The following is a 12,221-nucleotide window of genomic DNA, read 5'->3' on the forward strand; positions in this document are numbered from 1 at the left end:
GTTGACATTTGCCTTAAACCTGATTGCTCTTTCAAATAGTTCTCATAACAAAATCAGGTGGGCTTTGTTGCTATTTTATTTTAATCTAATAAATGTTTGTAACTTCATTCTCTCTGCAAAATCATGGTTAATTTGATACTGGATCCTTTTTATTATCTTCCAGAAGCATTCAAAAAAGTATTGCAGTGAAATCGAAGTGTTTGATTGTCTGGGAGGAAATAAAAATTCTGGTTTCAAAAGTTACCTTCACTTCAGAAATTAAATACTTTGGGGCTGATTGCTGCTCTCCTACAATCCTTTGTATGACTCACTACAGCCCAAAGTAGGTGCCCTCAATTTTGCATTTACAAGGCATCATTTTCATCTGTTTATACTCCTTTTTCAGTACTTTTCTTCCTTCTGACGTCTGAAATTGCCACCATTTGAGCACTTTCTGCTCCTGCATTAAACATGCCTGGCTCAGGTCATGGGTGGGCTGCTCTTCCTCATCCCTTTCCTTGAGGAAGACACGTGCAAGGAGAAGAAAATTGTGTTTTGGCTGTTTTTGTGCTGTTCTCACCTGTGCCTTGCTTGGTGCTTGTGTTCTAGGAGGGGCTGGAAGATGCAGAGGGAGGAACAGAGAGGGGACAGGTGGGTGCTTACCTGTAGGAGCTGGGGGAGTTGGGAATTCTGCAGGCTTTGGGGGCACTCTCCACTCCCAGGGCAGTTTGGGTTTCATTTCACACACTGGTGAACAAATGCCAGTCTCAGCACACTGGGGGCCATCCTGCATCCCTTTCCCCAGTGTCCCAATTGTCTGATGGGAACAAGATGGATGGCAAATAGGAAAAGCAAGAAGCAAAATCCATGAGCTCAAAACAGGCCCAGGCAGGGCAAAGAACCCCAAAAGTCTGGGTCACTACTGGCAAGGGTTTGTAGGAGCCTGCAAAGGCTTTAATGTTCAGAGAGGTGAGACATCTCCTGCTCCCTCTGTGTTACATAATCAGGAATGACAACACGCTGCAGGCAAGGAGGAGACTGCTGGATTCCAGTGTGGCTCCTTCCCACGGTGACAACGTTTGTTCCCAAGCCCAGGAGCTCTGACAGAAGTTCTGTGCCAATGAACTCTGCCCCAAAGGGATTGTGTGTCATCACACTGAAGAGTTCTCCACAATCCTGCCACTGGCATCGTTGCAGGTGGCAATTCTGACTAACAGTGACCAGGCACAGACCTTGCCCAGTGCACAGAGGACAGGAGAGGAGCTGGCAGCAATGTGGCTTCATTACCTGAGCCAGGAGCAGAAGTGCTCCCTTTACAGTGATGGGACAGGGCAGATTCCCCTCTCCATGGTGACACCTCCCCTGCTATGTTCACCTGGCTGGAAACAGCAAGTGAAGGGATTGTGGAGTATTCCTTAAACAGAAAAGCACCTCCTGCCTACCCAAACTGGTCTCACTTTTATGTTGCACACACATTTCTCTGAAAATCATATTCAACCTTTTTTTATTTTTCTTGCTAAAAAAAAATCTTAGGAACATGGCATGTGGATGCTAAATGCAAAAACCAGGGAACTGAGTCACAGGCTTCTCATTCTGGCCTGAGAAAGAATCCAAACAGTCCTTGGTACAGGACAACAATCTTTGCAGGTGGTGTTTAGGAAACAGTCAAGGGGTGCTGTTTCACTTAACCAGTGATGGTGATGTGCTGCTTTAATGACCAATGAGAGTTTTACCTCTCAGACCTTCTTGAACACGTCTATAAAAGAAGATGAAGAATAATAAACTTTGCTCTCCTGTTCAGCTCACAAGAGAGTCTGTGTCGTGCTTCTTAGCTGTTCCTAATCCAGTGTGACAATGGTGGATCTTTGGGAAGCCACATTTAATTGCAGCAGTACAACAGGACACACCTGGATTCCATTCCACTTGGACCTATGGAATAAAGGGGAGGAGGCCAAGATCCCCAGGATCCCTCCTGCATTTGCCTGATAAATTGAAACACTCCTCAGTTGATCTGGCAGGTCACCCTGACCCCCAGCTGAGGCACTCAAGCAGCTTTTACAGCCAATGACTGGAAGGGCCTGGCTTATGTTGGAATCTGCTGGTTGCCAGCTTTTCTCTGCCTTTTCTTCTTCTTCTTGACCTTGGCTCCAGCAGTGTCCATCCCACTGGAATATTCAGAGCGCAGGATCTCAGCAAGGCGGTGTTTGCCATGGGTCTTCTTGAGCAGGTCAGACCTGGCCAGGGGGAAGAGCAGAGGAATTAAGGAATTAAAAGAATTAAGGAATTAAGAACCCCTTCTCCTGCTGGGTGGGTTCATGCAACACCACTGACAGTTGCACATTAGAGAAGGAACAGCTCCCTTTCCTTGAGGCTTGATTTGAAAATCTGCCTCATGCAGAATTAGGTATTGTTGTGACAGGTTTTCACAAAGGTGGCAAAATATCACGGCGTTTTTCAAAGCAAGCCTTTGTTCTGTACAAATGCTTGTGCAGGGGTGGTGGGGAGAAGGAGGGAAGCTTGTGTGCCTGAAGGCTGATGAATGAGGTGACACAGCAGTTTGGAAACAACAACAACAACAACAACAACAATAATAATAATAATAATAATAATAATAATAATAATAATAATAATAATAATAATAATAATAGTACCACCTGACAACCCACTGGCATTGAATAATGGAAACATTTTATAAACAGAGCTTAAATCCAGCACTTGAAACCATGGCCCCCTCCCAAACAAACCAGGGAAAAAATTAGAATGTCATGAGTCTAAACCAAAACATCCAACAGATTTTCTTTTCTTGCAGTGTCCTGCAGCCATCACATGCACCTCACAGCCTCCCTCTCCAGAGACTGGCTTTTGCAAGGATAGCTGCACTTTGCCTGGCCACCAAACTCCAATATGGTTATCCCTGCAGCCCTGAACTGCCAGCTGTAAATATAAAAACCCACTCAGCATTTTCCCACCACAAGTTCTTCCACTGTCCTGCTCTATAACCTTGGGCAAATCTCCCCCTCAGTTATTTCAAATACAATCTCTTGTTGAAGGACCCTACCTCGTTCCCATGGGCACAACAGGGTGTCCACAGCTACTGGTGTTGGCATGTCCCACTCTCCTCATCACCACAAAGTCACAGACTGATTTGGGTTGGAAGGGACCTTAAACATCATCTCATTCCTTTCATTAGATCAGGTCCAACCAAGCCCTTTCCAGCTGGCCTTGAACACCTCCAGAGTGCACCTCTCTTGAGCAAGTAACCTGTAACAGACCCCAGGTGTTTCCAGAAAAGCAGAACAAGAAAGCTGTCTGTCCCTCTGAACACAAGGGAACTGAACAGCAGCCCCACAGCCTCACCAGTGAGCTTTGGTGACAACGCAGGGACTCAGCTGTCCTAAAGGTGACACCTTATAGCACTGCCTCCAAGTCCCTTCAGGTGTCCAAACCCACACTGGGCACTGAAGGAAGAATTTCTGGCTGCTGCAGATCGATGATTGATCGATGCATTCAATAGGCCAAACACACAGGGAAGAGAAGGGAAGTGAACTCTTGGCTGCCTGGGGTATTTGCTTGCTGCCTTCCCACAGCCTGTGCAGGTGTATCCTCTGCTCAGCCCCCTCCACAACTGGGTAAAGTTCCTTTCTGACACTTTGATTGTTGTCTCCAAGTATTTCCTACAGTAGTTCATGGGTTTCCAAGCAACAGACTGGTTTACTTAACAACAGGGAACTCTCTGCTGCAAAAGGACAAGGAATCCACCAGTAGCTGCTGGGCTGAGCTACAGCTCAGCAGGGAGGATGTCCAACACTTTATTATCAATCAGGTGAAATTGCTGCCCAATTAGTAAATCAATACTCCCTGCTGAGGTGATCAGCTGTACACAGAAAAGCAGGGATGCAGGGAAAAGGGAGCCTTCTCCCTCTAACCCAGGGCCACAAAAATCAATGGAGTTGTGCTGTGGAACCTGTGCTCGTCATGGACAGAAGAAAAGCAGCTGTTAAGGCCCTGTTTAACCATGAGATGGAAGAGCTACAGGGAACAGCACCAGCACGCAGTGACAGCACACCAGGAAACTGCACCAGCTCAGGAGCCCTGATTTCTGCTGTAAAGCTGTAAATTCCCCTCTCTGCCCAACTGGTGACAGTCTCTGGGGCTCTGCCAGAGCAGCAAGGTAACCTCAGGGCACCTTCCCTCACCGATGTTATGAGACAAAGCCCAGGAGAACTGAGCAAGACCTTAACACTCACCCCCGAGCATCCTCGGGCAAGGTATTTAATCTCTTTGGCCTCCATGGCCATTCTCCCTGTGTTTTCCATGTTGCTGAGGGCTGGTGGCATGTTAATTTAAGGGAGCTGTGTGGTGATACTGTGGCAAAAAGCTTCACAGAAAGGCTGTAAATGTAAAGATGCATTTGCAACACAGACAGAACCCATGCTCCCATCACTGGAAAAAAACACATGGATTATCAGCATCTCTTGCTGTGATCTCACGTCTAGGTATTATGGTTTACTGAGACAGAGGAAGGAATAAAAAGACTCGTGTTTAGAACTGCCTGTGTACATCTGTAATTAAGCTACAACCTCACAAAAGCTGGTACCAAGACCCCCAGCAGAGAGACAATAAGGAAACAGAAGAACTGTCCCCAGATGACTTTTTTATCTCCTGAAAGGCTGGAAAAGACCAGGCCAAAGTTTTAAAGACAAAAAAAAAAAAAAATATTTGCTCTTCTCCAGAAAACTGGAATTATTTTATTCACTGTTTAAACATGAGAAACTTATGAATCTTGCTAAATACATCACTGAATGATGAAAAGGCAGGAAAGTCCAGTGGAGGAAAGAGTAAAATCCTTCTTTCCTCTGCTTCAGTTTCCTTCTACACCCACTTACAGAGCTATTCCCTGCATGCTGCTCCCCTTCCCCACTCAGGAGCCACAGAGTGGAGCTGGTGTTCCCCAAGCCTCCATCTCTGGGGAAACCTGAATGGTTTGGACTGATCTCCTCCTCCTGGTTCTTGCCTGCTGGCTCAGAAGATGCCTCTGCTCATCTTTTTGCCTCAGTGGTGAGTGAGCTTGTTCCTGGAGGTGTCTCTCAACCTGGCTGGCATCACTGCCTGTTCCTTTGTCTTGCTGTGTGAGATGCTGCTGCAATGCAGTGCCCAGGTGTAGTGACCTTTACCCAACTCCCAGCATCTGCAGCAACCAAAGGCTCCCAAATTGCTCCAGCTGAGGAAGGAGGAGGATGAAGTTCTGATGCATAGTCCCAGAAGTCATGGTGTGTCTTTGGAGGAGACCTGAGGAGGCCATTCCATTTATCAGGAAACATTTCAATGTGGATTGCACTATCAATCTGCCTGACAGCATCTCCAACAGCTCCTTGACACTGTGCCAGCAGCAGAGCTGGGTTACCTCTGGACCAAGGCTGCTGCAACACCTGCTTTTCCTACTTACAGCATTGGATGAACCATCTGCAGCCAACACAACCCTGTTTGGGTTGGTTTTGCTGCTGTTGTTTTTTGCAGAGTGGGGGCAAGAAATCCATCAGCAATCCTACACTGCTCTCGACAGGTCAACAGATGGCCCAGGTCCTCTGCTCCCAGCTGATGCAGACGCTTGAGAAGATCAAAGAAAATTATTACCCAGCCAGAATGAGCATGAAGCTCACAGAATCAGTGTTCCAGAACACTCAGGGCAGGGTGGTCTCCACACTGGGATGTGCTGAACAGCAAAGCCCACCTTGCCCTACTGAAGTCATTTCAGCCACACAGAAACCCCAGTCTCACTTTCACTGCCATCCCTTGGCCTTCACCCTATGGAAAAAGGACAAAAGCAGCACTGGGAGGCTGGGAACCTCCCAGGATTCTTGCTTCTGTCAGGCCCTTTCCCAGCTAGAGGATAGAATATATTTCAGTTAGAGAGAGATGATAATTTTTGGTGCACAGCCCCCAGCACAGAGATTTTCCAGCTCTGGGTGCAAACACTGTTAACTTGATCAGAGATGGAGCAAAGGCTCTGTGCTGCAGGAACAGGACAGTAATAAAGGGCATTTGTGTATGCAGGAAACAATCAAATGGATTTTACAACTATAAAACTTTAATTTTGTAAGAGAACTTCTTTTATAACATCATGATATGGTAGCCAGAACTCACCTGTGTCCCTGAACTGCCTTAGGGAAGAGAGATGGTGATGTTTCCTTTCACAGCAGCCATGTCTCTTACTCTCATTTCTGGCTCCATTTGCCCATGGATACATGCTCTTACCCAAGCCCCAGTCTGGCTTCTAGAGCAGACTGCCCAAACCAAGTGAAATTCCCAGTGGGCAGAATTCCAAAGTTGCATTTTGACTAATTAAGTGAAATCAGGAAAGCTCTAAATGTGCACATAAAAACTGGCAAGCAAAGTGCTTCTAATGACGAGACAATTGCTGTGCAGGGAAGGCCAGCTGCAGCCTTGAGTCACAAACCCTGTCTTTTCAAAATTGTCAATGCCAAAATGTTCAAAAGTGGAACCAAGGATGTGAGGTAGGAGAGAAGACTGCAAGTTTTCACCCACTACTGCCCTGTCCATGTGGAGGACACAGGGCTACAAGGTCTGCTTCCCAGGCGTTGTCTGATTCTATCTGACCATGCAGAAGAATGAATTAACACAGTGATCTTGCAGCCAGAACCTTCAGGCCATGCCCATCTCCACATCAGAACAATGGCACTGTGATAATGATGGACAGCAGCTCTCAAACACCTCTTCCTGATCCCATTTTACTTGAGGGTTGGACTTAAACACTGAAGCACAAGGGGGTTTTCACCTTTGTTGTTATATCACTTTTTGCATATGCTGTAGCAATTCTTGATACTCAAAAGTAAATTCTGTCTTTTTGAGCATTTCTTGCATCAGATTCCTGCAGGAGGGAGTTCCACAGAATCAGCTGAACTAAAGAGTCATCTTTCTTTGTAATGGCTTGAACTCACAAGAAAGCCAAATTAAGCTGCAACTCCTCACTGCAGTGAAAGCCTTTGGGGGCACACACTGGCACTCCTGATTTCAAAGGGAAAGCAGACCCTCAGTTGCCACAGATTCCCATGAAAGCCCACTGATCCAGAATGCACAAGCCTGAGCAGCACAGGGATGCATGGTGGAATGGCAGTGGGTCTTTGGCACTTGCATTGTGAAGCAGTCAAAAGACAAGTCTATCTGGCCTGTCAGCCCCGGCATGCTGCGACTCCACAGTGAACCAAGGACAGCTAATCCCTCAATGGAAGTGGGATCAGCTTCCTTGCCTCTACCCTGCAGTCAAAGAATGAGCCCAGACACTGACTAAGCTGATGCACTGTAATTCAATAAGCAGTATCTGGTTCGTGTGCTCATCTCTCACCTAAACACAGCATTGCAACTTTCAAAAAACACCGCCAGCAATTATTTTTCTGTCTTCAGATCGGGTTTTATGAGATCCACTGCAGCTAAAGGGACAGCTGGATTGCACAAAGACCTCTGAAAAATACCTGGAAGTTTACATAGGCATTGAGGAGAGGGCTGCTCCCACGTTTCAGCACTGAAACATCACACACCTGGCTGCTCCCTCTCACTGTCTCACCTTCCTCCAGCAGGCTCTCCAAGGAGGCACAAAGCACAAAAGGAGACTTCAAAAGAAATGAAAAGTTTTCTTTGTCCTCTTAAGGAAACATTTAATGATTGCCTTAACCCCATTTTCAACCTGGAGTGCCTGCTCTTTATTCTCTAGGCAGGTGCTGAGAGATGAGGCTTTAGTGAGCAGCCTGATTAAAAACCAGTATCGGATGTTGGGAGACAATGTGTAATACAACAACCAACACTCACAGCATCATGTGAGAAATATAATTAAAAAGATTGCTCTGTGACTGTGCTGTTATAATTTCAAGCCCTGCATTTTACAATTAGAAACCATTTGTCTTCTAAATGGCAGGCTAAGTTTTGCTTTCTGCTTTGTCAGTGTGAAATCAAAAGCAATTCTCTAAGTTAATAGCATTATCTTGGATTTATGCAAGTGCAAACTGAATTTGAATTGATATTCACTTTCTCTAAACTATCCTATAAATACTAATATACCCTCTCTCTTTATTTATTTATTTTTTAAGCACACACAGAGAAAGCTGATTAGAAGCAAGTTTCACAGGCAGGAACAATTGTTGCACATCTCAACTCTGGCTATTTTTTGCAGGGTTTTAACTTTGCAGATGCTCCCGGATTTGAGATCTGGAGCTTGAGCCGTGAGGGAGCTGTGCAAAGTCTGCCCACTTTCCTTGAGCTGCAATTCTGTGATCCACGTGCAAATGAGCTCTCAAATCATTCTCAGACCATTTGTTCCAACAACTCCACATCCCCCAACCCCACACATCCTGCGTGTAAATACCTACTGTATCTTGAGCTTGTCTGTGCTATAATGGGATGGAGACTTGGGGAGGAGGAACTCCCATCTAAAAGAGGTTTGTAACAAGGGAAAAAGTAGCTCTAACAGAGAAGCAACATCACAGGAACAGAGAGAGGCATTGTTACAGGCCAAGTAATCCTATGACACGCTACTGTCAGTCATAGCTTGACACCCTGCTGGGCCAGCAAGACATCAAAGCCCACCCCATACCATCTTACATGCTCTTTATCAGCTAATCAGGCTATTCTTCCCGAAATAAAGCTCCGTTAAATCCCCTGCTCACAGGGGCATTCCCATCCTGTTGCCCATCTGCTGAGGAGGGTCAGCTGGAGCAGGAGGCAGAGCAGTGGCCTGTCCCTGGTGGCTGCTGAAAGCAGGACAATGCAGGCTCCAACTTTTTATTTTAAAATCCCTTGCCCTTACATTTTTTCTTTTCACAGGATAGGTGCATGTGCAAGAGAAGTGCCCAGCCAATTATGTGGATTAGTGCTTTAATTGCATGGCTAAGGTTTGCTAACAGAGTTTGTAGCAACAATTACACGGAAAGAGTCACAATTGATGCTGAAAAATAAAGATTTTCCTCCTTTGAATTATTGCAATGGTTTACTGGCAAGGCCAAAGTCTGGATCCTGCCATTGCACTAGGGAAGAGAGCGTGTCCTTAGCACTGTGATCCCAAAAGAGAGGATTATCTGTCCTGTGGAGCCAACTCAGAGCAGCCAGGATAAGATGAACTGAGCACCTTCAGCTCCCTTGCAAGCACAGAAGAGGGTTAAGGGCTCCTCCAGCAGCATCAGGGAGGCTCTAGCTCCTTACACAGGAGTACCCAGAGCAGCCCTGAGCACACAGCAGAGGGGCTGGAGCTGCAACTCTGGGCTTGCTGCAGACTGTTCTCAGAAGAGATCCCACAGGATTTTGCAGAAATGCTTTTGCCAGAACTACTTACATGTCCAGGTTTGTAGAAGGTTCATTTCTATGAACACATTTGCTTTTTGATTTACACTCAGCTCCTGGAGCAAGCCCAATCACCTTGAGGATCAAAGCACCGTGTGTGACCTGTCATTCCTTGGCTCAGGAACATCAGACTGACCTTACCTTTTTGGTCTTGGTTTGGTTTTCCTCTTTGAGCCTGCAGTCAGGTTCTGGGGAGGATCTCTCAGCCCAAAGCTCTTGGCCACGTGACCCAGGTGGAGAGATTTGATGTGGAAGATGTGCTTGAGTTTGCTAGGATAGGTGGTGTAGGCACAAAGGAAAGACTGCAGTGCTGAGGGGAAGGAAAAACACCAGTGAATTCTGTTTGCTGCTGCATTTGTATATATACACAGTTAAAGATTCAGCTGTTCCAGCTGAAAGGACATCAGTCTGGTCCTTTGGGACACCTTCTGGTCAGCAGCTGGCAGAAAAGGTTAGCATGTTAGCAATCTGTGAAGGTTGCACAGTACTGGTACAATCCCAGAAGGGGAAGGTAGGTGCTGGGGATGTGTTAGGAACTGAAACAAAGCTCTGCTGAATTGCACGGGGTTTGCCTCCTGCAAGGCTGCCCCTTTGGCCACAAGGTGAGTTTGTAGCACATCTCTCAAGAGTCATTGACACTGAGTGGCAGCAAATAAGAGGAGAGTGGGAACAGAGATGCAGGGATGAAGAAAGAGAAGCATGGAGATGGCACAGGAAGACTTCTCTGATATTAGAGTCCCAGTAGTCCATGCATTTTTCACCAGTTACCAGCTAGTCCCTTATAAATATCTGAGAGCCAGATGGATTTCCTGACTCATCAGCACACTGAGAACAGAGCTCGCCTTCTCAAAAGGGAAAAATAATAGAACTGTGTGCAAATTTCCCTTCCCATCTCTATATTCCTGTAATGCCCTTCCCTCAGGGCTCATTGCTCTAAAGACAATCATCCACTAATATGAGCACTACCTCTGCTCCTCCCCATCCCTTAACATTAACTACACCCGGGCTGGCCCCTGCTCTGGGAATAGAGGGACTTCCAGGAAGGAAACTGCAGCTCAGAAAATGCCTCCTCTCAATCCCCTGCTGCTCCTCTGCCTGCCAAACCTCCTGTGTGCCCCCAGCCCTCACTCCAAACCACCTCCTGCATCTTCCTCTCCCTCTCACTCCCGACAGCAGTGAGCTCTAAACTCTCACCTCTCCTGCCCTTGCCTGTTGAGCCACCGGACCAGCAAGTTTGCCCACAGCTTATGTCTAATCTCTTGGCAGCAGCCGGAGATTGGAGTTTATGAACAGTAATAAAAATGTCATTTTAGCAGATCAGCTCCTGGAAGGACCCAGGGAATCCATCAAAGCTCTGTTTACTGAGCAAAGTGAACTCCTTTTCCCAATCGATGAGAAGAAAAGATTGAGTTTTTTGCACCTTCTTCCCAATTTCACAATGCTGCTCTTTCAGAGGCTTCTGAGCACAGAGAGGCCTGTGTTTTCACAAAAAAGAGAATGCTAAATTCCAAACACTGTCTCAGTGTCTCGTCTGAAGGCCATCCTTCTGAAGGATTATAAACTGGCTCAAATGCTCTCAAAAACCCAGTTCTTCTGCCTTTTTTTTTCATAAAGTTATCCATCAAATTCACCTGTGAGAAGGTGTAACTCTTGTAAGGTGTAAATGTTCTAAGGGAACATTAGGAACTTGCTCCCACTTTGAATTCAGTCCTATTGGAGCTAATACAGTTGTCTGCCTCCCAGCATTTGAAATGGCTGATACTAAAGATCCTGTTATTATGAAGGCTGAGCTCACCTCCCACGGCTGTGCAGAGAGGAAAAGCTGCTGGTACCAACTCCCCAGATCAGAGTTAGAGAATCCAAGTGTCAAAGGCTCCCCTCTTCCCAAAGTCTGGACAGACATCTGCCAAATCCAGCTTTGAGTCAGAGCACACAAAACCAGGGAGAGCTGCAAGGCACTAACCCAGAGCTGAACTGAGAGCCTGGCTGGACCTGCAGGTCACAATCCCAGCCCAGGAAACTGCCTCACCTCCAAGCAGCTCAGAACTGAGATGTTCATTACAGCACCCATGAGATGAAATGAAGACCTTTGTGGATGAGATTATTTAAAAAATCTTTACTATCAGGTCTTTAGACCTCTTAGTGTTGCCAGAGCCATATTTTCTGGCTTTTATGTGCTATTAGAGTGGCCAGATACTGAAAGCTTTATTGTTTTGTTGTTTTTTGGTTTTTTTTAAGTTGAAATTCTTTTTATGATTTTGTGATCAAAGGGACAGAGCTCTAGGAAAACAGCTCACAAAGCCTGGTAACAGTGCTGGTCAGGCCATAATTCATGTACAGTGTTCCTTATCTTGATGCCACAGGAACAAACTGCCTGAGCTGCTGAGAGCTTTTGCCACACCAACACAAGTCAAAGGTAACATGTACTGGCTTGGAGAGGGATTTGGACTTGTACTCATGCAAAACAGAAGATTTATAGTGGTCCTTTGCACCTCTTCATCCCCATTCTTCTCCAGGAAATATAAGTGTGGAAAATTAAAGGAAGAAAAGAAAAAATCCAGTGTGTCCTATGTATGATGTGGGTTAGATGGGCTGGTTTGTCGTTACTTTAGACAGGGGACCAGAGGGTAATGAGATATGAAAGGGACACAGGTGACATAACCTGTTCACCAGGCTCTCAGCTGGCAGCCAGCTCCCAGCACTGGCCCCAGGGCACAGCCTCAGCAGGGCTGGATAAACTGGGAGGCACTCTGCCAGAGCAGGTGGGAGCAGGAGGGAAGGATGCACCAAAACCACCACAGATTTGAGTGCTGTGCCACAGCCCTGGGCTCCTGTGGCTCTGCAGTCCCTCTCCACACACAGGCACTGAGGACAGAAAGGAGGAGGCAAAATGT

The 12,221-nt window shown here is 46.4% G+C and overlaps 1 protein-coding gene across 3 annotated transcripts in view; it reads right to left on the bottom strand.

Annotated features, from left to right (window-relative positions):
* Nucleotides 1-1,466: 1,466 nt before the first annotated feature.
* DDX31 (DEAD-box helicase 31) overlaps nt 1,467-12,221 on the bottom strand; it is a 42,977-nt gene continuing 32,222 nt past the window's right edge. For 2 of the 3 annotated variants that reach the window (XM_086858276.1, XM_086858275.1), the window contains 2 exons: nt 9,469-9,637; nt 1,467-2,213 (listed from right to left, as the gene is read on the bottom strand). In XM_086858276.1, the coding sequence (XP_086714402.1) occupies nt 2,063-2,213; nt 9,469-9,637 (320 nt within the window). In that variant the 3' untranslated portion in view covers nt 1,467-2,062. Of the gene's footprint in view, nt 2,214-4,697; nt 5,587-9,468; nt 9,638-12,221 lie in introns of those variants that run through there. The other variant, XM_086858277.1, reaches the window with a different exon arrangement.

This window comes from Cyanistes caeruleus, chromosome 20, assembly GCF_971803275.1.
Source record: "Cyanistes caeruleus chromosome 20, bCyaCae1.hap1.1, whole genome shotgun sequence".
NCBI classification, from domain to species: domain Eukaryota; kingdom Metazoa; phylum Chordata; class Aves; order Passeriformes; family Paridae; genus Cyanistes; species Cyanistes caeruleus.